The sequence below is a fragment of the Apium graveolens genome, chromosome 3, assembly GCF_009905375.1.
Source record: "Apium graveolens cultivar Ventura chromosome 3, ASM990537v1, whole genome shotgun sequence".
Taxonomy (NCBI): domain Eukaryota; kingdom Viridiplantae; phylum Streptophyta; class Magnoliopsida; order Apiales; family Apiaceae; genus Apium; species Apium graveolens.
Window position 1 is genome coordinate 98,374,981 of NC_133649.1, and position 27,525 is coordinate 98,402,505.

The following is a 27,525-nucleotide window of genomic DNA, read 5'->3' on the forward strand; positions in this document are numbered from 1 at the left end:
GTTAGAAGTAATAATTTAGATCAAAATTCTTGAAACACTCCCGAGAAGAAGCTGAGCTCTTTAACTTCAAAGAGCTTAGAAATTTTGTAGCAAAACATCTTAATTTTTAATACAGAAATTAAGTGAGTTTTGAAGATCTGTGTTCTTTATTTTTCTGCAAGCTTATATTCTGCATGAACACTTTTCTATACAAGATTTAATTTACTTTGTTCAACCTTTAACTTTCAAGAAAAGCCTAAAATCAGAAAAACACATTCACCCCCCCTGTGTGTGATTCATTACCTAACAATATGCAACCCTAGCTAACAAATGAGCTACCATATTCGCAGATCTATATGCAAAAACCACTAACACTTCTTTAAAGTGTTTAATTATATCCCTAAATTCATCAACAATCATGTGGAAATAAGCTGCTCCTCCCGTGTCATTAACCGCATCCACAAGAAGCTTAGAATCACTTTCGAATACACACTTGTTATGTCTCCAATTTTTTATCCACGACAAAGCTTCCCACAATTCTATTGCTTCTGCTTCTCTTGGTTGGAACCTGCCCTGAATCACATTACTTCTGGCTCTAAGAAATTGCCTATATTCATCTCGAACAACACACCCTACCCCCACCTGATTCATTCCTGGTAAGCAAGCTACATCTGTGTTTATTTTGATCCACCCTGCTGCCGATTTACACCATCTTCCATTATTATGAATAGCCTGCCCCAATTTCTTACTTACTTCATCCCTTGCTCTCGTCCAATCTGTTAACATATTATACGATTTGACTTTGACCCCAAACACCGACGTATTTGCATGACTCCACACCCAACTGTTCCTTCTATTCCAAAGGTTCCAGCATACTAAGCCCACCATCACAACTTGATCTCGACTTCCTGTACTGAATACTCTCTGCAACAAGCTCATTACTATATCATTTACTCTAGTTATGACAAGATATCTTAACCCCACCGCATTCCAAACTTCGCTTGCAAAACAACATTTGAATAAAACATGCATATCATCCTCCATATACATTTGGCACCATGAACAAATTACATTAACATTTACATGTTTCTCCACCAAGGCTACAACTGTAGGTAGAACCTTTTGAAATGTTCGCAAGAGTCCAGAGAAAATTTATAAATTTTGGTGGTAACTGTAAACTCCATAATTTCCTCCAAAAAACACCATCCGGACATTCCCTTTTTCCGCATATTCTCCTCTAACAACTTCTTACTGTAAATTCACCCTTATCATCAAAAGCCAGAACCACGAGTCTTTTCTACTCCCACTTGATATATAAACTTGGTTATTAATTCCCTGTCCCTGTTATTACAAATGTCTCGTAGTATTGCCTCATCCCAACTTTGTTGACTCTCATCCAGTAAACTACCAACCATTATATGCTTTAGTTCTTCTGGCATTTCCGTCGTAAGACACCCATTTTCTGGGCAAGACAGCCATGGTATTTTCCATACTCTAGTACTTCTACCATCACCAATCCTAGTTCTACATCCCTGTTGCACAATATCTTGAGTCTCAAAAACACTTCGCCACACATAACTCGGATTTGCACCCAGCTTAGCATTTAAGAAATCCGACTCTGGAAAATATTTTGCTTGCATTATCCTTGTGAGCAGCGGATTTGTATTATTCACCAACCTCCAGGCCTGCTTTGAAAGCATAGATTTATTAAAATTTCTAAGCTTTTTGAATCCCAACCCACCATCTTCCTTCACCGTACACATCCTCTCCCAAGACATCCACTTTATACCCCTGTTCGAAGTTCCATTTCCCCACCAAAACGCTTTCATCCTTTTTTCAATATCCTCACACACCTGAATTGGAATTAACAACATATTCATCCAAAAATTTAGAATAACTTGAGCAGCCGTCTTTAACAACGTAACTTTTCCTCCCTTTGAGATAGCCTGTTTATCCCACCCTTGTAATTTTTTCCCAACTTTTTCCACCAGGAATGAAAAAGTTGCTCGCTTCCTTCGCCCAACAGCCATAGGCATCCTCAAATAATTACCCGGAGTTCGAGCTTCACTAACCCCCAATTGCTTACACACTTCATTTCTCTTCTCTTTGGTCGTGTTAGAAGAAAATGTCACAGCTGATTTCGCATAATTCACCATCTGCCCCGATATATTTTCATATCTATTCGAAATCCTTTTCATAACATTTGCTTCTACCTCCTCTACTTTAAAGAAGAAATAACAGTCGTCCGCGAAAAGCAAATGCGATATAGCTGGTGCACCTCTAGCAATAGTACACCCATGCAATAAACCCGTTTCATGTAAACACATTTCCATCATGAAGAAAGCTATATGAAACCGATTGAATTAGTCTCATAATTCTGTCAATCCACAGCTCATTAAAGCTATATTTGTCCATCATGTTTCGAATGAATCCCCACTCCACCCTATCATAGGCTTTCGATATATCAATTTTTAGACCTGCAACTCCCATTTTTCCTAGGGTAATCCTTTCATGTAGTGGTTTACTTCAAATGCAATCATAACATTATCAGTTAAGAGTCTCCCCTCAATAAATGCACTTTGTCTATCAAAAATTAAAGATCTCAGACATGATTTTAATCTATTCGACAACACTTTTGATAGAATTCGCACCTGAACATTGCACAGTGAAATAGGTCGAAGATCGGTCATTTGCTGCGGCATCTTCACCTTCTGAATTAAACACACCAATGTTTTATTGATTCCACTTTGTAGATATCCTGAATTTATAAATTCCTGGAAAAACTGCAATACATCACCCCCAACCACCCCCTAAAAAGACTAAAAAAATGCCGGGTTTAAACCATCTAACCCCGGGAATTTATCAGGATGCATTGAAAAAACTGCGTTTTTAATTTCATCGGCTTTAATATTCAAAATTAGATTCTCATTATCCTCCTCTGTTACTTGACTTATTATCTCACGATTTGATAACTTACCATCCGACACTACATATTTGAACAATTGAGAAAAATACCTTGTTATGACACCTTGAATTTCCTCTGTCTCTTCTTTCCACTCACCATTCTCATCTTTTATACGCCGGATACAATTATTTTTCTTTCGAACTGATGCATATCTATGGAAGAAGCGTGTATTTTGGTCACCCACTTGTAGCCATAACTGTTTAAAGCGTTATTTCCGGTATGTTTCTTGCTTCTCCAGCAAATGTAAATACTCCCATCTCGCTTTATTATACATTTGAACTCCTGGCATATCCCTTCGAGATCTAAACTTTCGAAGTTTACCCCTACAATCTGCTAACTTAATCTTAAATTCCTTTCTAACACCTCCTCCCCACTCATCCAATCTGAGACAGCAATAACTGATTTTATCTAGAATTTCTTTACCTTCTGCATACTCCCAGCTATTCTTGACCAAATTAAAGCACTCATTTTCTTTTATCCACACATTTTCAAATTTAAACCACCGACTCTTAGGCATATAAATTCACTTATTCACCTGCAAATGGAGTGGCAGGTGATCTGAAAGAGCCACATCAAGGACTCGAACTTCTGCTTGGGGGAACATATTACACCAAGCTTGAACATATTTAGGTGCATGTCTCAGCACGGCACTAGCACCGGTCCTTCTAGACATATACTATGAATCAACATTCTTCTCTCCGGCGCCGCAGTCTACATTCGTGTTTGATACATGGTACATATGACAAATCCATAATTGTGATGTAGGGTACTACATTTCCAACACTACATAATTATGTGTCCCTCTCTGTTTCTTTCTTACAATCTATCTCATTCGCAAACCATATTACATCTACTTACATCCTTCGCAAAGTTAGGACTTATCGCCATCTTCTGTAAGGATGACTGCACTTGCTTATTGTTTACCTTTGTTTTGTGTCATTGCTTTTTCTTTGAACCCTGTTTTGACATTAAAAACTTGCGACTACCCAGCTATATTCAATTTTGGTGACTCCAACTCAGACACCGGCTCAGAATCCAGTGCATTTGCCATGGCACTGCCACCTAATGGCCAATCATTCTTTGGCCGGCCAAATGGACGGTACTCCAATGGCCGCCTCCTGATCGATTTCTTAGGTATATATATTGGTTTTAGTAATATACTCTCCATCTCAAATTATCAATTTCATGCCTCTTATTTTGTTCCAACTTGATAATTTCGAATATGAATGTTTGCAACGACATACCATGTACACCAAACCCGGCCGAAAAATATCGTCACATTCTACCTTTAGTAAATTTAAATTACAAGTTCCGCGAGAATATCTTACCAATAATGTGAAATATTTTAATATCTTATGTTATTATAAACTAATATATTTGAGGTATTTATAGGATCAAGTCAATTGATTATTTATATTAAAATTAATATATTCACTGGTAGCGTATTATTGTTTTTGGGAGTTGTCCCGGTTTTAAAAATATCGAAATTTGTTAAAACTACGATGATATATTAATTCTATTTATTATTCATTTTTTACTTGAAAAAGACTAGCCTTTTAAAAAGAATTATTTTCGATAAGTAATATTCATTGATCAAGAAAATATTGTACAAATATTTTTTAATTATTTTAATATTTTTAATTTTTCAAATAAAAGTTATATCTATACTATATTATAGCATTTGATTCAATGCATTTTATACTATTTAAAGAAAAATAATATATATTGTTCAATAATTTGAAGGAATTAACCAGTTCAACTGATATTTATAAAACTTTATCGAATTTAAAAATAGTTAATTTTAGAAGAATAGTATACAATGTTATCAAATTATTATATGAAGAAATATTAGAGTCGTAATAAAAGAAATTTAAAAACAGTTTAAATAACGATATAATTACAATTTTCCTTCGAATTCTTGAAAAAAATCATGAATATCAATAACAAGTGTTTACAAATTATAATTTAATTTTATGTTACAACCATGATTGGTACTTGATTGCATAAAAAAATATTTATGAATTTTTTGTCAGTGATAATGTGAATACCATATATAAATTATTGCAATTTAGTTATTACATAATTTTAATTTTTGAATAATTATAAATGCATGTTATTTAAATAATCAATTGTCTCACTAAATGCTAATAATGAATATACATATACATAAATCAGATATTTTGCATATAAATAATTGAAACCATCATAATTTACTAAGAAATGTAAGATACGATAATTTACATGCTGAAACACATATAACTTGATCTTACTTTGTTAACAGTAGTGTAAATAAAAAACTAATATTTTTTCATACACGCATACATTGAATTTCAAAAAGTAACATTTTTCATTAAAATCAACTTTTATATTAACAGTAATGTAAATTTTACATTATTGTATATTATGATTGCAAGTCATTCTGATTTCAGTTATGCATTTTTTATCTTTTTAAATTGAGTAAGTTAATTGTAAGTTAGTCGCGAACTCAATAATAATACCGAGCAGTATATATAATTTATTTAAATAAAATTCAAAATTTTTGGTCAACTCTATATTGAATATATATGTTAATTTTTTGCTTTTTCTTTGTAAACATAGTAACGACATTTTACAGATTAAGTTTAATCATTTCATTTTAAACGTACACTGATTATCCGGTTTATATTCATTCATTAAATACAAATTACACAACACAAATAAGAATATATATATATATATATATTTTGCTTAATGAGCTATATTAGAAACGTTATGTAATTTAGTAATGTTTTGTGTGAAAATAATACATGTTGATAAACAATCAACTTTTATTTAATATACGTTAGATATTGTACAACATTTACAAATAAGAAAATAACTATGAATATTATATCACGATTTGATAACTTACCATCCGACACTACATATTTGAACAATTGAGAAAAATACCTTGTTATGACACCTTGAATTTCCTCTGTCTCTTCTTTCCACTCACCATTCTCATCTTTTATACGCCGGATACAATTATTTTTCTTTCGAACTGATGCATATCTATGGAAGAAGCGTGTATTTTGGTCACCCACTTGTAGCCATAACTGTTTAAAGCGTTATTTCCGGTATATTTCTTGCTTCTCCAGCAAATGTAAATACTCCCATCTCGCTTTATTATACATTTGAACTCCTGGCATATCCCTTCGAGATCTAAACTTTCGAAGTTTACCCCTACAATCTGCGAGCTTAATCTTAAATTCCTTTCTAACACCTCCTCCCCACTCATCCAATCTGAGACAGCAATAACTGATTTTATCTAGAATTTCTTTACCTTCCGCATACTCCCAGCTATTCTTGACCAAATTAAAGCACTCATTTTCTTTTATCCACACATTTTCAAATTTAAACCGTCGACTCTTAGGCATATAAATTCACTTATTCACCTGCAAATGGAGTGGCAGGTGATCTGAAAGAGCCACATCAAGGACTCGAACTTCTGCTTGGGGGAACATATTACACCAAGCTTGATTTGCTAGCCCACGATCTAATCTATCCTGAACCCGATTTTCTTTTCCTCTAGATTTCTCCCACGTAAACCGCTCTTCAACAAAACCCGGGTCCATTAAACTACACTCCCTTATTATTTCTGCAAAACCATTCAAAAGGCCTCGCGGATGCTCTTGCCCCCCTCTTTTTTTCATATGCAAACATGAGATCATGGAAATCGCCTATGATACACCATGGAAGATCTGATTTACTTGCCAAACACCGAATTAAATTCCACGACTCACGCCGTCTTCCCCTCTCTGGACATCTATAGAAACCCGTATAACGTCATTTCCCTATCTGATCATTCTCCACCTCAAAATCAATAAAGTGTTTGTTTACTTCTCTTATCTTACACCCACCCTCGTTTTTTCAAAAAAGAGCCAAGCCTCCACTACGACCTTCAACATCTACAATCTGACATCCTGCATAGTCTACATCTACTTTATTTTTATTTGTTAAAGTTTCTGATAGAAAAATAAAAATGGGCTTTATTTGTTGATTGATTTCCTTTAGAAATCGAACTGTTCGTGACTGGCCCAAACCACGACAGTTCCAAGCTATAATACTCATTTTTCTAGGCGGGCCTGTAACACAGGACCTGCTCTTTCAATGTTTTTGGCTCATCATAATGTTTAGGCCCATTTAGTGCATCATCTACAACCGCTTCCGTGATATTCTCATTTTCTACCAGCCTTCTTTTGAATCCAGCACAATTGTCTCATTTTCGACCGTTTTCTCTCCTGTCATAATTTCAGATTGATTTTCAAAAAAAAACACCCTGATCCGCTCCCCTGATTTCTCTGAACAACCTTGATTCTCTCATCTTCTCCAAAAATTCTGCTACCTCTTCTATCCACCTCCATAAAACCCTCCTCCACCTTATCCTTGCCGTAGGCGGTGCTTGTCCGGTTCATCTAATTTGCTAACCAATTATTGCTTCCTTCTACTCCATTTCGTAGCCATCTCGATCCCATATTTTGATTCCTGACATACTTTGGAGGTGCTCTCATCCACACTCCATATGCACGTGGTATCTCTTTATCGGGATTTTCATAAACGACTACACAATCCCTTTCCCCATGTCCCAACTTGCCACAAACGAAACAGAATGTACTTATCCTTTCATATTTAAAATTAATCCACACCCACTCTCCCCCTTCCCTCTTGATCTTCATCCTTCGTTTCAACATCAATGGTAACCCGTATACGGACAAACATCTTCCAGCCTCCATTGATGTTTGCTGGACCAGGGTTAATAAACTTTCCTACTGAGTTCCCTATACTCAAAAATATATTTTCAGAGAAGAGCCCCTTTGGCAAGTCATAAACCTATACCCAGATATCAGCTGTATTTAGCTTAACAAGATGCAGATCTTCATTTTCTTTCATTTTGTGGTAAACTAGCATGCCCTGTTCAAACGCCCACGGTCCTCCGTCCAATACTTTTTGCATATCCAACACATGGTAGAACACAAACGAGTATCTATGCCCTCCAACATCATGTATCTCTATTCCTTCCCTTGGCCTCCATAATGATGCTAGAACATTTTGCATTGCAGCGAAATTAATATTCCTCTCTGTTAGAAATCGACCCACCAGAACATACGTATCTTGTGTCTTCTTAACCTCCCTTTCTGCAACGATAACCCCTCCTTCATCTTCTTCTTCCAACGTAAGTTGTGAATATAATTCCTCCAAACTTGTTGTAGATGACTGCATTCTCTTTTGCCCAAGAAAGATATGTGATTTTGCAAATAAGATGAAAGGATATAAATTAAAACTTGTCACTTGAACAAGACAGAAACTTGCATTGTGCAAGACAGTAGGACTCAATGTTCAGCAACTTAATACGATGCATGAACACCACATTTTAACGTTTCGTAATAAACTATAAACACCTTACACCCTCATCAACAAAGAAGGTTTTGTTGCATGCCCAATGTTTGCTGAGTTAGCATTTCAGATTCCTTATTCTCATTATTAAATAATACAATTCTATAATTCTTTTTTTTTATTTATTTAAGAAAATGCAGTTTCAAAAACCCACCAAACTGTTCTCGAATCAGATAATCATCCTTCATCCATCAAATCCGGTACATCAGAGCCAAGGGAATTATAATTCCCATATTCAACCTAAGAGACAAAACATGTGTTTTTTTTCTAACTAAAAGTATTATTAAATAGAAGTATTGGGCGCAAAATCTTATCTAACTGATTATTTTTACTTAATATTTGTAATATTTTGAAAAGGGTCATATAAAATTGGGAAGAATGAAGGGATGAAGTAGTATATAAAAAGGAAGAAAAGATTTACCATAAAAACATGTGTTTTGACTGTCCATTACTTATGAAAAGGAATGGTGAGTATAACGGAGCATTGAACATATTTAGGTGCATGTCTCAGCACGGCACTAGCACCGGTCCTTCTAGACATATACTATGAATCAACATTCTTCTCTCCGGCGCCGCAGTCTACATTCGTGTTTGATACATGGTACATATGACAAATCCATAATTGTGATGTAGGGTACTACATTTCCAACACTACATAATTATGTGTCCCTCTCTGTTTCTTTCTTACAATCTATCTCATTCGCAAACCATATTACATCTACTTACATCCTTCGCAAAGTTAGGACTTATCGCCATCTTCTGTAAGGATGACTGCACTTGCTTATTGTTTACCTTTGTTTTGTGTCATTGCTTTTTCTTTGAACCCTGTTTTGACATTAAAAACTTGCGACTACCCAGCTATATTCAATTTTGGTGACTCCAACTCAGACACCGGCTCAGAATCCAGTGCATTTGCCATGGCACTGCCACCTAATGGCCAATCATTCTTTGGCCGGCCAAATGGACGGTACTCCAATGGCCGCCTCCTGATCGATTTCTTAGGTATATATATTGGTTTTAGTAATATACTCTCCATCTCAAATTATCAATTTCATGCCTCTTATTTTGTTCCAACTTGATAATTTCGAATATGAATGTTTGCAACGACATACCATGTACACCAAACCCTTGTGCGCGCAACAGCAATGCCTAGTAATGAAATGAAAATTTTGTATCAGTTTCAAAGTTATAATAGATAAATGTTGGTGTTGTTTCAGCTGCAAGCTTGGGGAAGCCATATCTCCATTCTTACCTTGATTCGTTGGCTGCCAACTTCAGTCAAGGCGCAAGCTTTTCTGCCTCAGGAGCAACAATCACTCAACCAAAGTACCTACTACCAAATTACTTGGTGCCGCGTGGATGGAGTCCTTTCTACCTCTCCATTCAGCTCTTACAGTTCAATCAATTCAAAGACAGATCAGAGATAATCTATGTTGAGGGTAAATTAAGTACTGTTCTAGGATAGACCTGCATTTATGTAGTTAAACAATTGTGCCTGCTCAACTCACTAATTTACCTATATATCAAACAACTAAATTTATGGTTCATTCTGATTTGTAGAAGCAAATTTCAAAGATTCCATGCCAAAGAAGGAACACTTCTCTAAAGCTCTATATACTATTGATATTGGTCAAAATGACATCGGCATGGGATTATTCACAAACAAGTCTATAGAGGAAGTAAAAGCATCAGTACCCGATATGATCGCAGGCCTCAAAGAACACATTAAGGTAATAAACACGAGAGCTTCACATACTAAAATTTTCAAAAAGTAATGAAGTGTATACCTATCTAATTACTGATATATCAAACTGTGTAATGCTGCGTTTTGCAGAGTATATACTCCCTAGGAGCCAGAACATTTTGGATCCACAACACCGGACCTATTGGTTGTCTGCCTTACATTTTAACAAACTTTCCTGTCTCAGACAAGCACACAGACGGTGCTGGTTGCTCAATTCCTCATAATGAGATATCAAAATACTACAATTACAAGTTGAAGGAGGCCATTTATCAACTCCGAAAGGAAGTTCCCTCTGCTGCAATCACTCTTGTCGACATCTACTCGGTCAAGTACTCTATTTACAAGGAAGCACAAAGTCTTGGTATGTCATGCATGCATTGTACAATAGTTAAGGTCATAAAAATCTTAAATTATTGTTTAAACCTGTAAAATATGCTTAAATGTTTGGCCCATGCATTTGCAGGTTTTAAAGAACCACTTAAAGCTTGCTGTGGTTACGGAGGAAAATACAATTACGGAGACAACTTTACTTGCTTTGGGGTCCAGACTAGAACCATTGTAAATGGCAAGACAATTCTCTTGGAATCATGCAAGAATCCCAGAGAAAGAATAAGCTGGGATGGTATCCATTACTCAGAAGCTGCTGACAAAATAGTTTTTGATAGAATATCTACCGGAGCCTTTTCTGATCCACCCAACACCCCACCAAGCATGGCCTGCCACAAATTTTCATCTTGAGAAATCTAATCAATATCTAGAGTAGCATTTTCCAGAAATGCCAGGACTTTTTTTAATTTTTATGTAAACATATTTTACTTCAAGGAGATGGTCAGCTAGCGTGAAGGAAATAATCTCCTATTCTTTGTTGTTGGTATTATATACATGAATAAAGATTTAGATTTTGCTTTTACTTTAGAATTAAACAACTAATTCTTTCATTTTCCTAGAGCTGAACTTAAAGATTAAGCAAAATTATGCTAAGAACAGTTATATATTAATACACCGGCGGAAAAAATTGCAACTTTAGTGGTAACATTCCTCCGATATTGCAAAGAAAATAAGACAACCCCCTCTTGAAATTAAGAAATTTAAAGAGTTGACAATAAATCGATCCTGCACATTCAAATTCTCAATACCTGTTTTAAGCGGTCAGATTTCATATGTATTCTTTTTTCAGTCCTACAAATAGACAGTCTCGAATTATAGTGCCAAGTTGAGATACTAAACATTCCTTTTTACCAAGGACTAAACCAAGATTAAAGGCATAGAACATCTGTATGCCCTTTTTCTCAACTCGAGTCTTAAGTTCGTGGTTTGTACTGTTGACAAAGTATGGGATAAGTGAGCAGGAGGACCCTTAGTTTCAATGGTAACTCATCATTAAGGCATTTTCTTCACTGAATCAGTCTAATGTAGAAATTGGTGTTCACTGCTCTACAGTCAGAGTTCAAATATCTGACTATTCAAACAGTCAACAAAAATGTATGGAATTGGGAGCTTTGAAATTATGGGACGAGTTGAAAGAGAAAATTATAATTGTAACATTCTACTCCCTTGTAAGAGTGGACAGACAAGCAAACAGTTAAATTCAAACAACTGAGAGACTATTGGTAGTACAGAATGCTGATGTTTCATTCAAGACAATACTACCCGGCTATCATTCTAAACCACCCGCTGTCATAACAAACTAAACATTCCAATGCTTATATATATAATAGATTAGAGAGAAGCAGATAGTTAGTTAGTGATTTTCGTTCTTGTTCATCTTGTACACAACAAATATGTAAAGTTAGATAATTTGATTAATATCATTCTCTTCTTAATACACAATATATATTCATTAGAAATTGATCTAAGATGCAGAAACTATAATGATATCAAAGCCTAATTGATCAAAATTCCGCAAATTCATGAATTGAGGTGGTTCAGGTTCGCTAAATTTCGATCGCAGTCGCAAATTTCAGTTAATTTTCTTAAGATTCAGGTGAGGGTTTCTGTTAAATTCAACGGTGAGGGTTTCAATAATTGAAAACGAAGTATGATTGATGTGACTCAATTTAAACGTTTTTTGTGTCGTTTGTTATGTAGAGTAAATAAGGTATCTTTTTACGCCAAGGATCAAGTGCTTACTTCTCTTCTATTTTTCTAATATTATCAATAATGGATTTGGTTATGTTTATCTAACAACTAAATTAACTAATAAGTAATAAAAAGTTTATTTGTAAAGAATTAAATAAACATGTTGGAAAGCACGTAGATTCACCCTAAACTCATATCACAATTCTGAAATTCATTTGATATATTCTGAAAGATACCTATAGAGAACCTGCCATGACCACATTCAAATAAGTTCTACTACCCGTATAACTCCATGACCACATAAAAAGGCTAAAACGAATTACACACTTATACAACTAATCTCATTACCACATAAAAAAATTAATTGACTTTACAGAGTTAGCAATCACAAAATATAACTGGATGACCACATACCATAGTTAATTCAGCTATCTCTATAAGTATTGACGTATATACAGTTACAATCAACAACACATTTCAGAAAATCAAAACCGTATAATTGTCATAAAGTCTAGGGCTTCATAACAGCCATCCAACAATAAAAATCTAGCCAACCATAATCATATTAAAAGTTACAAGGTTCATGAGAAGATTAGAATAAAATACAAAATATAGAGTTAGAAGAATTATCCCTATGTTGTTGGTATCAAATCTCCAAGAATAAAGTCCTCCTCCTCTTAACTTATTCTCTTAGTGACTATGGATACGTATATATCTCTAAATATAAACCTAATATATAAAGTATTTTTAATATTTCTAGGAATAAACAAGAGTTTCCAAAATTTAAATGGAATTCTAAATTCAAAATTCGTAGTTGACTTTTCCTTGCTCTTACTGGGCTGATCCAATTGGATTTTGAAATCTGGATCATTCTCTAATGAAAGAGAATCTCGTTATCTTCTTGTGGGTTGTTGAATCGCCCAAATATGATATACAGAACTCGAGATGCGGTCCAAATAATAAGTCTTGCGCGTGTAACCCAATAAATCTGAATTTTCTTTTAATTTAGCTCCAATCCTTTCCAATTTAGAATTTCTTACTTCCTAAAATAAAGTATTACAAACTAATTAATAAATATCCAATTAAATGCAAAATATAATTAATATGAGGACATTAATCATCTAAAATATACACAAATATATCCATCAAATATCCCCACACTTAGCATTTTGCACGTCCTCAGGAAAATAAGAGAAATAAATCTATATCTAACTAACTAATTCCACTTTCATAGATGACACGATTGCATTGAGCATATGCAACAAGCCATTAAACCCCTAGGTGGCCCTAGTAGGACGAGTTGTGTCTCGTGAGGGTTTATAGAAGATATACCCACAAAATCGACTCAACCCATGTGATAATTATACATATGATACAATCGTACTCAAGCACTGGTGGACTACAATTATCTACATTAATGCAACTAAATGATTACAAAGGATCTCAAACATAATAGTGCACGCCGAGTCAGCAATAACCTTCATACTATGCAATAAGTTAAACACATCAAGCTCACACTAAAATATCACCACATAGTAAACACAAGTACAGAGTGTGTGTGTGTGTATGCTTGGATTCATAAGATGATCTCTACTGAACCAAGAACAAAGGCACATAAGTTTCAACATGACAAGTCATGCGAGTTAATAGCTCCCAAGTTGATCACTAGAATAGATCTTAAACACTTCGTTACTTAGAACCAGCCATCATTCGAGTTTAGTCAAGGAATTTCTATGTCTTCTTTTATTGCTACAATACTACTAACTGTATACACATATAATTTTTTTATATGCTCGGTCAAAGGTGAAGAAGCTCCTCAGGGTAAGTGAGTTACGACCACCATAAGACTTCACAAGTTAGGTCTAAGGTCGGGTGGCTTCTCAGGGTAAGTGAATTATGACCACTCTCAGAATTCACCAATCATATTATACACACATATGTATTAAGTGATTTATTTAACTGTGCAATGGTCAAGATCCCTAAAGATTTATGCACTAATACCCATGCAGCGAGCGTTGGGTCAACAATCCCAAACCATAAAAGACTTTAGGTTATTAGGCACAAAATCCCCTCAGACTTAATAACTCGAGTATTAATGAGTCTAACCTAGTCAATTATACCACCTTTTTTATGTGTACTTTATTGATACTCATATTTTTTTCTATTTTTTTGCAGACATTTACATCCCACAGCTTCCCTCAAACTCTAGCATTTACGTACTAAGCTTAAAAATGAATAGTCAAAATTCTAATTATCAACACGCGGCTACCCCTCATGAAACAAGGATTTCTAAGTCTAAGTTCAAGAGCATAAAAAAATGTGTAGTGAAATAAGAGTCATACACTAGTGACACTACACATTATAACATCAAGTGATCATAGCAAGACTTAGTTAAAAATAAGTTACACACATAATATCAACGTAGGTCACTGACTTGGACTACTACTAATTCGAGATCATGGTATGTTATGCAATGATATGCAACTAACATCTAATACAACTACATGATTTGATGCAATTTACATGTAAAATTACGAAATGTGCTAATATTTATTCTAACATGTCATGCTCTAACTATTTTACAAGACAAAATTTGTTTTGATTATTAATTTTTTTATACTTTTGTTTGTTAATTTTTTATTCATATATAATAATAATAATAGACATATACATATAGTAGTAATAATAATAATAGTAATAATAATAGTAATAATAATAATAATAAGAACACCTCCCCACACTTAAAACGAGTCATTTTCCTCAATGAATTAGAACATATAATAAAATATATACATATATAAATAATACACAAAAAAATTATTCTAAAAAAATACAATAAAGAAAAAAAATAATGTATAAAGAAAGTTAGAAAAAACTCTCATATGCATTTGCATGATGTGCCGCTTGAGAATTAAATGTGGAATCCTTCCTACAAATGATTAACTCAAGTTAGAACTTCAGTAGATAATACATGCAGTCAATGTTGTAGCACATATGCAAAGCTAGCTCAATTGGTAGCAGGTGGAAACTAGGAGTTCTGTGAAGTAAACTGCTGGATAGGGGTTGGATTCTCAACGGCAACAAGTTATGCCAATATAACTATACATGTATCGGGAGCATGAGAATGCTGTTTGGTGAACTGATCATGCTAAATCGACAAAATGAAAAAAATGGTGAACATGAGCATGTAGCAGGGTTACGAGATCATGCCAATGTAAATATACATGTACCGGGAGCATGAGAATGCTGTTTGGTGAACTGATCATGCTAAATCGACAAAATGTGGCAGATGGTTCAGGAATGGAAGGCATGAGCATGCAATGGGATTGCGTGAACATGCAAAGTGAAAGAAACACGGCATATTGTGTTGAATGAAGCTGCGTGATCATGCTGAAAGTCTACTAGATCATGCTAAATTATTTCCTCTCTTCTAGAAACAAAATCTCCACACAAAACAAGTACATGATTACATACAACATCATGGGTTGCCTCCCAAGAAGCGCCTTTATTTTGTTTTCTTTGCCTAGATAATATGATATCCTCTTTCAAGGTGGATACTTCCACAAAATTTGCTTCATCTTAAGCATGTGAAAAGTGGCATGGTAATTGCATAGCTTAAATGAAATCCAGAAAATCAACAAAGTTTTAATTAATTTTGCATAACTCGGTTATATATAACCAACACGATCAGAAAATGGTACATTATACCTCAAGTGAGTTGGTGATGGTTTCCACTCCAATTTAGGTGCATCTCACAAGATATGATGTAATTTTAACTCCTTCACAACTTTCTGTATCTCCTCAAAAGCGTAATTCTCATCAAATCCAAAGTCAAGGATATTTGGAGGAGCTAGTTTCTCCATATAGCTTGTGAGTGGAATAAGACTTTCTTCTATTCCAAGTAACTCCTTTCCTAGCAAATCATTACCATTATCTTCATAAATTACATCTTCTAGCTTTTCTTTCACAAGCTTAAGACCTTCTTGCACAACACTATCTTTTGTACTCTCTGAAAAATATATCTTCGCATCCATATGGCCTTTATCCTTCACCTTATCCACTTTAAAATATAAAAACCTAGATGGAAAAGGGACATAATCGAAGAAATTATTAATATCAAATGGATAAAAAGAGTAAGAGATTTCTCCTTAGCTTTTGTTGCAACCACTTCCTCGTTATTATCATACAGAAGATCAGATTCTTCCATGGGCACATCAAGTATGTCATTAGCTTATGAATTCAGACTTGTTTCACCTAATGGGTTATTGGTTGTAATGACATTCATATACTCAAACTTTTGTTGTGGTTCCGTAGTTGTAGGAGTTGCACAAAACTCACGCTTTTGATTTATCTTCATAACCACGTCTCCAAGTTGCTTTTGTATTTCCTTGATGTCCTCAGAATCTTTAGTACACTGCTTATGCATCTCCAACTGTCCTTCAGCTAACCGTGCCAATAGCTTCTCAATATTACTTCCACTAGCTGACTCATGATGAACAGGTTCACTTTCTTGAAAACTATAATAATAAGGAGTATCATGCTGCTGAAATCCATTTAGATTGTGATCACAATGTATCAAGTTAGGATGACCTCTCCATCTTGGATTGTAAGAAATTAAGAATGGATTTTCTCCTTGATACCCATACCCAATGGCATGGACATGCTCATAACAAGGTGCAGTCAAGTGTGGACATGAGTTATAAGAATGGCCAGCAGCTGCACAAATACTACATACTTGAGCTCGTGGTGTTCTTTTACTTATGAATAATGCACTCATCCTCTTTAGATTTTTCTCAATTTTTGTCAACATTTCACCAGATTCAACCTACAGAACTGATTCGAAATGTGGATGAGTCCTATATTGCAGCTCGTTAGTAGCTGTCTTAGCAATTAACTGTTCAGTAACATCATGCATCAGATCCATAAAAGCACACCTGGCAGTAGAATTAAGCAGTCTTTTCTCACCTTCAAGAAGACCTTGATAGAAAAAGTGTAGCGAACTTTCTTTTATGAAACCATGTTGAAGGCATCTCTTTTGCGATTTCTGAAATCTAGCATAGTACTTTGCACATGAATCAGTTGCAGATTATTGTAAATTAGCTATTACTTCTCATGTTTATCACTCTAGATGCTTGATAAAACTTCTGCAAAAATTCTTTTGCTAGCTTCTCCCAAGAAGTAATGAATCACATAGGCAAATCTTCAAACCAGTCCAAAGCTGCTCCATCGAGAGAAAACAAAAAAGCTTTCATCTTTAAAATTTCAGGATCCGTCATATCAGGTCCCATACATTCAACAATAGTCACAAACCTAGAGAGGTGTTTGTTTGGCTCATCAGTTGGAAGATCACAGAATATTGGCAATCGTGTTAGAATATTTTGCTTGAGCTCAAAAGTACTACTTCTCCCTTCAGCTGGGCTAGGATAAACAATACAAAAATTCCCAAATTTAGCAATCGACACGCCAACATCATCATGAAGTGTCTGTATTGATGCCATGTCAGTTAGTCAAATTTCACCTATAACTGAAACACAACAAGGAATAGGCGGAGAAAGATGGAAAAGAAAAAGAAAAATATATATACAAAAAAAATTACAAGAAAAACAAATTTTAATCCCCGTCGGCGCGGTGCCAAAAATTGATGTGACTCAACTTAAACCCTTTTTGTGTCATTTGTAATGTAGAGTAAATAGGGTATCGTTTTACGCCAAGGATCAAGAGCTTACTTCTCTTCTATTTTGCAAATGTTATCAAGAATAGATTTGGTTCTGTTTATCTAACAACTAAATTAACTAATAAGCAAGAAAAAAATTTATTTGTAAATAATTAAATAAACATATTGAAAATCATGTAGATTCACCCTAAAATCATAACACTATTCTCAAATTCATCTGATATGTTCTGAAAGATACGTATAGAGAACCTACCATGACCACATGAAAACAAGTTCTGCTACCCGTATAACCCCATGACCACATAAAAAGGTTAAAACGAATTACACAATTATACAACTAATCCCATGACCACATAAAAAGATTAATTGACTTTACAGAGATAGCAATCACAAAATATAACTGGATGACCACATACCATAGTTAATTCAGCCATCTCTATAAGCATTGTCGTATATACAGGCATAATCAAGAACACATCTCAGAAAATCAAAACTGTATAATTGTCTAAAAGTCCAGGGATTCAAAACAGCCATCCAGAAATAAAAATCTAGCCATCCATAATCATAATAAAAGTTATAAGGTTCATGAGAATATTAGAATAAAATACAAATTGTAGAGTTAGAAGAATAATCCCTATGTTGTTGATATCAAATCTCCAAGCATAACTTCCTCCTCCTCCTTCTCCTCTTAGCTTCTTCTCTTGGTGGATATGGATACATATATATCTCTAAATATAAACCTAATATATAAAGTATTTTTATTATTTCTAGGAATAAACAAGAGTTTCCAAAATTGAATGGGATTCTAAAGTCAAAATTCGTAGCTGACTTTTCCTTGCTCATACTGGGCTGATCCAACTGGATTTGAAAATCTAGACCATTCTCTAATGAAATAGATTCTCTTTATCTTCATGTGGGTTGTTGAATTGCCTAAATCTGATATACAGAACTCAAGATACGGCCCAAACAATAAGTCTTGTGCGTGTAACCCAATAAATCCGAATTTTCTTGTAATTTAGCTCTAATCCTTTCCAATTTAGTATTTCTTGCTTCCTACAATAAAATATTACGAACTAATTAATAAATATCTGATTAAATGTAAAATATAATTAATATTAGAACATTAATCATTTAAAATATACACAAATATATATTCCATCAATGATGCTTACGTTATCTGCTAAAAATAAGCTAGGAATCGTTAACGGTACATTTGAAACTTCTGATGTGTCACATGTTGATTACAAGTTATGGGAGCGATGTAACGATTTGGTAATATCCTGGTTATTTTTCAATTTGGATGAATGTTTTTCCAAGAGTGTGTTATTTCTGAAGACAACAAGATCAATTTGGTTAGATCTTGAAAATCGCTTTGGATACACATCTATTACTCAGGTTTTTTACTATAACATAAACTATCAGAACTGAAGAAAGGACATTAGTATGTATCTGAATTCTATACTCGGATTAAAACTCTTTGGGATTCCATTGATGATGCTAATCCATTACAACTCATACTTGTGAAAAGTGCACATGTGTTTAATCTGGGAGATATAGGCAAATGTAACAAAATGGCAGGGTTCTGCAATTTTTGATGAAGCTAAATGATCAGTATTCCATGATTAGAGCTAATATTCTGATGATGATTCCTCTGCCTTATCTAAATCAAGTATATAGAATGGTTGCTCAGGAAAAGAACCATAGAGAATTCTGTTAAGTGTCAAATTCTCAAATTGAAACTCTTGCATTTGTTACAGATAAGAGGTTTTCTCAAAATTCCAAATTTCATTGACCAGGAAATTTTCAGAAGCAAAATCAAAGTGTTAATTCCTTTACTAAGAAGCCTGTTCATAAATCTGGAAACACCTATTTTTGCACTCACTGCAAGATGGCTGGGCATAGCAATGACAGGTATTTTAAGCTACATAGCTATCCACCTGGTTTCAAGAATAACAGAGAGAGAAAATTTGCTGCTAATGTTACTTTTACTACTCAAGACTCAGAAGATTTTACCAAACAAGACCTTTCTGCTCCCGATTCTATGTTACAATACAATAAACTTCTTGAACTCATCAATAAGCAGAACATTGGTTCTAGGGATCAAAACACAAAGTCTTTTGATATTGCAGGACATGCTTTACTTGCAGGTAAATTGTGTTTTATATCACGTTTTTCTTTTGAATGGCTTCTTGATAGTGGAGCAACAAATCATATCAGTAACTCCCTCTCTGATTTTAAGGAATTTACAGTAGTAAGTGATGCAGGTAGTCACATTACTATTGTTAGGTAATGAATACAACACAAAGGGTGTGAATGTGTTTTAGATTATTTTTAAGCTTTTTGAACTTTTGTGGATGGTGAACAAAGTAATATAATTGTAGAGATAATATGTCTTAACAGGAATAATAAAACATGCACAAGAACACATTATCTTTCAAAACTCACTTAATTTTATATTAAAATCAAGTATGTCTTGCTACAAATTTTTGGTTTCTTTGTTGATAAAGAAATCAGCCTCTCTCTTGAGAGTTATAAGATTTTCTAAATCTATTTTGTTACTTCTAAAATAAAGCATCCAGTGTTTACTTTACATATTTTACACAACATGCAATAGCATGTAATAAACCCTACTTTAAGTTAACTAAAACTTTCTATTTCTGGCTTGGTGTATCTTTGCAAATCGTGCATGTCTCTGGCTTCTACTTTGTCAGTTAATCTTGGCCTTTGATCTTGTACTCTTCAAACTGCTTTTTGTAGACTTTTCAAATCAGTGATTGATTTGTTTGTTGATTGATAATCTTTGATATTTAACTGATCTGCATTCTGTACTTGAGTTTTATATCAAAATCTCCGGTTTGTTATATAGAGAACTCGACATCTCGATAATAATATGGCTTATCGAGATCTCTTATTATTCTATAGTTGTTTTGGCTTATCGAAGTCTCTGAATTCTCTGTAAGAGAATTAGGCTTGTCGAGGTCTCAAATCTTCATGTCTTCATTTTGTCTTATCGATATCTCTGAGTTCTCTAGTGAAGAAATGACTTGTCGATATCTCAGAGATCTTTAGTGATATTTTGACTTATCGATATCTCAAAGATCTCTAGTGATATTTTGACTTATCGATATCTTAGAGATCTCTAGTGATATTTTGACTTAACGATATCTCAGAGATCTCTAGTGATATTTTGACTTGTCGATATCTCCAATCTTCATGTCTTCATTTTGGCTTGTCGATATCTCTGAGACTTCTCTATAAGATTTTCTTGACTTCTCGATAAGTCATTCTGGAGTTCACGAATGACTTCTCTATAAAACTTAATCCGTGACTTGGTGACTTGTAGATTTCTTGATTTAGAATGTTTTTCCCAAAACAGATTTATTCAACTCCAAGCTTCTTCACATTATCTCTGAGGCATGATCTTCATGATCTTCTTCCAGAGTTTATTCTTAGGCTTGAGACTGTTTACAGAAAAATACTCCAGTCTAATCTATTTACACTTTTAAAGACTTAAGTGATACAATACAAAATGCAAACTTAGATTATCATACAATTTACTTAGGGCTATCAATTTGACTTAGTCTTGTTATAGTACAAGCATGTCTTGCACAACAATCTCCCCCAATTTGTGAGAATATTGCTTATCACAAATTCATGCATGTTATCATGACTAACCCCAAGCTACAATGAACAATAAATCTTTACATAAAAATTGACAGAAATACAATATTTAACATTGAGTGTTTATAGAAGTTTTAACAAGGCATTCATTACATAAATTCCTCATAGCCTGGCTCCTTTCTAATGAGATCCTTAAGAGTTACTAATACTTCCATTTCTTCTATAATTTCGGTTCCTCTTAAAGCTTCCACAAGCTTGAGACACTCATCTAGTGAATAACCATTTAAGTAATCAGGTCTAAATATGGAGTATCTGCCAACCTATATGTTCAGAAAATGTCCATCTTTGGAAAGTCTACTCATCCCTTTTGCCTAAAGCTCATTTGATCTTTTCTCAGTTTTTGCAAGTTCTTCTGCATACTTCCTATCTCTTTCTTCCTTTTCAGCCCTTGCCCTTGCATTTTTCTCATCCCTTTCTTTCACTCATACACAACATACAACTTTCCAGAACCTTGTGATTTTATCCTTATCCTTCATTAAACTGATTACTCTTTTGAATTCCATGGTTGAAAGTGTGTCCCTTAGGTTAATGCCAAGTAAAGTGAAAGATCCATCATCATAATATATTTTGATTTCTATATTTGATACAACCCAGACTCTGACTATTTCTTCAGCTAGTTGTTAAAAGTATTCTTCATCTATAAAGCACCAATTTAGTGGCAGAAAGTCAGATTGACCATAGCAATTCCGGAGAGATTTCTCAGTAACTTGCAGTTGCTTTATTTTTCTCCCAACAGATTTAAAGTGAATCTTGGTTGGTGTTTCAAATGAAGGTAGGTTTGAGATTTTCTTTAGGCTAGTTTGGATGGTAGTGATTGGGATTTTGAGAAGAGAGTTTGCAGTTGGCTTATATAAGAATTTTGGCTTTGAGGTGGAGGATGGTTGAGTGTTTGAGCTAAAAGGTTTAGTGGGTTGAGCTTGGTTGGTTTGGATTGGTAGGGATTGTTTTTGTGGTCCTGAGCCATCTTCCTTCTTCTTCTTTCTTCTTTCATCCCCTTTATTCCTCTCATCTTTTTTCTTCTTTTCATCTCCTTTCTTCTCCTTTTCTTTGTTGTCAGTTGCTCTAGAAGATTGACTTGGATTTGAGCCAGAAGGTTTTCGCTCATCATGCTTCTGCTCATCATCATCCTTCTCATCTTTAAAATTGTATTGTGAGGTTGGCAACATGGTGTCAGCATTTACAAGATACCTTTCAAGGATTCTGATCATTTCTTCATCTTCAATTTTCTTGTTCTTTTTGTATTTTAGATCAGATTAAAGTGTCATAATCAGCCTCATGTTTTCTCTAACACAGTTCTTGGGAACATTGAAGATCTTGCATTTCTTCGTCCGAGAGCAGATGTAGGCCACCCCTTACTTGGATATAGATGAGCTTCAGAAAAAACATCTATTTGAGACTTTTTGAGTTCATGAAGCAATTGGGTGTCCTCTTTGATGACCACATGTACCTTGTCAATCACTACATCCAGCTCAGATGCTTTTAAGGTTCTGAGATTTGGAAGAGACACCTGGAGACATCTGTCCACACCAACATCAATGATATTCACAACAATCCTTTTCTCCAAATAGTTATCAATTTTCACAACCACTGCCCTAATGGAATTGTTGTTGTTGGCCAATGCTCTTTTGTAGGTGATGTAGTTATTTTAAAGAGACATCCTCAGGACTGCAAGAAGTTCACTGAATTCTTGATCTTGATTTGGTCCTTCTGCAGCCTTGTTGAGTCTTTCTTTTCCCATATCTTGGAATGATTGAGCTGAAGAACTTTGGCTATGCAGAGTTGATGTGATAGGCTCTTTAGATTTACTAGCATCCTTAGATTGTTGAATCCTAACTGCTATCTCCCTCTTAGTCTTGTGAACATGCATGAGCAGAGGAGTTGGTATTTCTAGCCTTACATCTTTAGGCAATGAGGGCAATGGTATGTTGAGCTTCCCCATGATGGCTCCCAAATCCACAAAATTCTGCATTTGGAGATGGTTGTGAGAGTCCACTAGGGTTTTGATGTCTGTTTGTTGACTCTACACCAAAGATGTGAGAGCATGTACTTGTACAATTAGTGAATCATTTGAGCATGGTTGATGAGGATTGAGATGTGAAGGAAGTAGAGACCCCAAAAATATCCTGCACAACCTTCTTAATTTCTTCCATGAGCAAGGCTGAAGGAGTGTATCTGCTAGAGTGCATTTGATCCAGCTTCAGTCTTGAGTCATTGGAGTGAGTGATATGATTTTAAACTTGGTCATGCAGGGCTACAAATGAAGTTCTTAGATTCTTGACACTAGATTCCACTCCACTTAGATCATACCTAGCCATTTGATCAACAAATCTTGTGAATCTATTCTTGATCTCTGTCTGTGAGGGAATGATTTGGTCCATCTTTTCTCTAACCATCTTCATTATCTTATCCTGATGCCCAGTTAAAGTAATTTGAAGTGCTTTTCCAAAGTTGTGGAAAGCTTTGATTTGAGCTTTGTATATTTCATTTACTGCATCATGGACCTCTTGTAGAGATAAGGATCTGGCATTGCTTTCCAAGATGGTTAGATACTCTTCCCTGAATTGAGCTAACACAGCATCCATTTTAATTAGAAATTCCTTGTCCAGCCATGCATCACAGTTTGCATCCTGACCAGCTTTATCAATAATTTTAGCATGTTGTTCTTCAACATCTGTCAGGTAGGATAGCATGATGGCCCGGTAGTCTTGTTTTGACATGTTGGATGTGAGAAGCTGCTGTGATATTTGAGCAAGGCCACCAAGTTGGTCAACCATGAGATCATCAACTGTAGAAGGTTGAGATGCAGCTTCTTGTAGCCATTGGGAGATAAGGTGAGGTTCTTGTGGTTGAGAAGTGGAAGATTGATTGGTTGGGTGTGAAGGAGATAAGGTAATAGAACCACCTGTGATAGGAGTCACAGTTTGACTCACAGATTGCTCTGTGGTTATGACACGACGTTGTTCTCCACTTGTGGTGGGAACCTCCAGTTGAATTGGAGGGGATTTGACTGGGTTACTATCATGTGCACCAGCCTCAAACCCTTGTGCTTCTTGCAAAGCACTATCACATGAATGTGATGTCCTTGCCTCTCCCATAGAAGGGTCATTGGTAATTGTACTCCTAGCCTCAATTGTTAGAGCAACTTCAGCTAGGGTTGTGAGGAGTTGTTCCTCAAACAGGAACCTCCAATTGAATTAGAGAGAATTTATATAGCTCCCCCTCAGGAGTACTACCCTCAAACCTTACAGCCCGTGAAGGCTGATTTGCACATAAAGGTATATTTGTAACCATCATAGGGTCTTTAGTAAAAACTGATGAATCTCCCATGTTTGTGATGGTGTCATCAAGGTCTACCCCAGCTAGTAGCCTCTCACCATCTAAATTAGATATTTGGGTGGTAAGCAAGGTTTCTTGAACCAAGTCACTTGAGTGGGGTTGCACTTGAGAATTAGATTCAAGTGCTGTGTAAGAAGAAGAAATTTTAGAGATAAGAATTTGTTGATCAGAAGTGAGTGTTGGCAGCTCCCTCTGAATAGATAAGGGAGTTTCAAGGGATGTGCTCTCCTTGTGTGTGCCATCCTTATTTCTCCTTCCATATACTTGAATTTGTTCAAGTGATGGTTGTGCAGACTCAGTACAAGGTGCATTTGGGCTAATGCTCTTTTCAATAGAAACAACCTGTTGAGAGGATTCCCCTAGAGTTTGTTTAGTCCATGTGTTGCAATTACATCCTGTTGGGAGGATGCAGTGGTGGCTTGAGTGGCCAGCTCTAAGTTTTTAGCCTTCTTTGGTTTTCTGACCAAGGGTGACTCTGTTGGTGTTTGTTCATCACCACTCTCATTCATGATTGTCAGGTTTGCCTGCTTTCTCTTCTTTTTACTTACTTCACCCTTTTGAGAGGATGGATTGGTTGGTTTTCTAGCTTCTCGTGGTATAGAAGAAGTGGTCTCAGCTTGGGAAGTCCCCTGTTGGTTGTCCTGTATTTGTACTTCTACAGGTTCAGGAACCATAGATGTACTAGATTATGCATTTAATCTCATGTCAGACATTTAAACCTCTCCATCATAAATGATGTGATTTTTAGAGTTATAGTTACCTTGTTCTTTGTAGTAAGTGAGCCAAATATAATTTTGGACACTTGCTTACAATTGCCTATTTTTGTGTTGTTTATACCATTAAGCAAATGTATGTTTTATACTTTATGATTTGAAATAGACCTAATAAATCTAGGAAAGAAAATTTCTTTACCTCTTGCAGTTAGGGGCATTGTTAGCCTGGTAGCAAGTTCTTCCAGGATCAATAGACCAACATTCAAGTGTCTGTTGTGGGCTATTGAGAACACCGGCTTCTGCACCATACTTGAGATGTTGTCATATCTTGTCTTTCTGTAGGTGAAGGCCCTCACTATAGAATCAAACATAAAAGACCATTCATTCCTCAGGTTTGTTCTGTTCAGACTTGCTAGGTCGATCCTTCCACCATAGTTGATGAAATCCATGAACTCAGCTAGTTCATTCTGTGTTGGCACCTCCACCAGATCTGTAGTTGGAAGACCTAAAGCTGCATTCACATCTTATTCATTGAACTCTAATTGTTGGCCTCCAATTGAACAGGTCACCACCATGGACACAGAGTTGTAATTCATAACTGTCCTTACTACAGCTGTTGTCCATAACTCATGCAGGACATCCAAGTACAAGATTGGGTTAGCAGTTAAAGCACCTGCAAGATTCGATTCAGACAAACCCCTTGAAACTATCAGGGGCTTGATTAACATCAGTAAAAGCAAGGTAGTTGGTTCCTTGTTTGGGGATTTCAGCTCTAACAAGATTGAGTATCATGGTTGTTGAGTAAGAAGGAATGGGTAAGAAAAATTAGAGAGAAATATCTTGAAACGAGAGAGAAATCGGTTTAGATTTGAAAATTATAGGTCACTTAGAGTTCTCGAAGGCGTAAGTATGTGTATGTCGAGATGTCTGAGTATTTATAGTAAAAACAAATGACTTATCGAGAACTCAAAAATAAACGTTTGGAATTTGCTTATCGAGAAGGCATTTTGAAAAGAGAATTACATATCGAGAAGTCATTTTAATTTACTCTTGTAGAGAACTAAAACTGACTTGTCGAGATCTCAAATAAATACTCAGTTTGTCCAAAATGGACTGAATTGTTTCCCGTTTTTATTTGAATAAATCCAAACAAAATCTGAATAAATTTACCAAGAGTAATTTACCAAAATAATTTATTGAATTAAATTATTTCAGTTCTGAGTGATTTATAAGTCTAGAATTGTACTTGTAGACAATTCTGTGAGTTAACACTTTTAGATAACTCTACAATGACTTATCGATAAGTCATAATAAAGCTTGTCGAGAAGTCCCTCGAGAAGTCAGAAAATTGACTCAGTTCTCTATATACTTTTGATCACTTTGATTCTGCCTTGTGCTAATTTTACATATTGAAAATGTAAATCAACATTTAGACAGTTTTCTTAGAATTGAAAAATTCCAAGCTAAATGTTGTATTTTGAAAAATAAATATGCAGAGATTTCTGAAATATTTATTATTCATATTTCAGTTAATTTCCAATTAATCAAATGAATTTTCATTTATTAGAAATTAATATGTTGCAAAACCTTAGCTGAGTTCTTGCCTTAGGATGAAGAATTTAACATACCAATTTCACCTACAAGTCTAGTGAAAGTTGCTTCATCCAAAGGTTTAGTAAAAATGCCAGCTAATTTTTTTTCTGTTGGAACAAAAATGAGCTTAATGGTACCATTTACAGCATGTTCTCTAATAAAATGGTACCTTACATCAATGTGCTTTGTTCTAGAATGATTAACTGGATTAGCCACAATAGATATAGCACTAATATTGTCACACATAATTGGAATTATTTGTAATACTAGGCCATAGTCCATTAGCTGATTTCTAACCTAAAGCACTTGAGCACAACAACTTCCAGCAGCTATGTATTCAGCCTCAGCT

At 35.0% G+C, this 27,525-nt stretch overlaps 2 protein-coding genes across 3 annotated transcripts; one reads left to right on the forward strand and one right to left on the reverse strand.

Annotated features, from left to right (window-relative positions):
- Positions 1-282: 282 nt before the first annotated feature.
- On the reverse strand, positions 283-4,112 carry LOC141714463 (uncharacterized). The gene is made up of 6 exons (XM_074517982.1): positions 3,931-4,112; positions 3,217-3,327; positions 2,957-3,096; positions 2,631-2,690; positions 1,350-2,323; positions 283-1,098 (listed from the first exon to the last, which is right to left on the reverse strand). Exons 1-6 carry the CDS (start codon positions 4,110-4,112, stop codon positions 283-285), a joined length of 2,283 nt encoding a protein of 760 aa, XP_074374083.1.
- Positions 4,113-8,550: 4,438 nt separating this feature from the next.
- Positions 8,551-10,942, forward strand: LOC141710829 (esterase-like). 2 transcript variants are annotated; one of them, XM_074513350.1, is made up of 6 exons: positions 8,551-9,117; positions 9,215-9,358; positions 9,574-9,795; positions 9,917-10,086; positions 10,191-10,461; positions 10,564-10,942. In XM_074513350.1, exons 1-6 carry the CDS (start codon positions 9,018-9,020, stop codon positions 10,836-10,838), a joined length of 1,182 nt encoding a protein of 393 aa, XP_074369451.1. In that variant the 5' UTR covers positions 8,551-9,017; the 3' UTR covers positions 10,839-10,942. The 2 variants fall into 2 exon arrangements, with proteins under 2 accessions (XP_074369451.1, XP_074369452.1); XM_074513351.1 differs by having other exon boundaries at positions 9,004-9,358.
- The last annotated feature ends 16,583 nt before the right edge of the window (positions 10,943-27,525 follow it).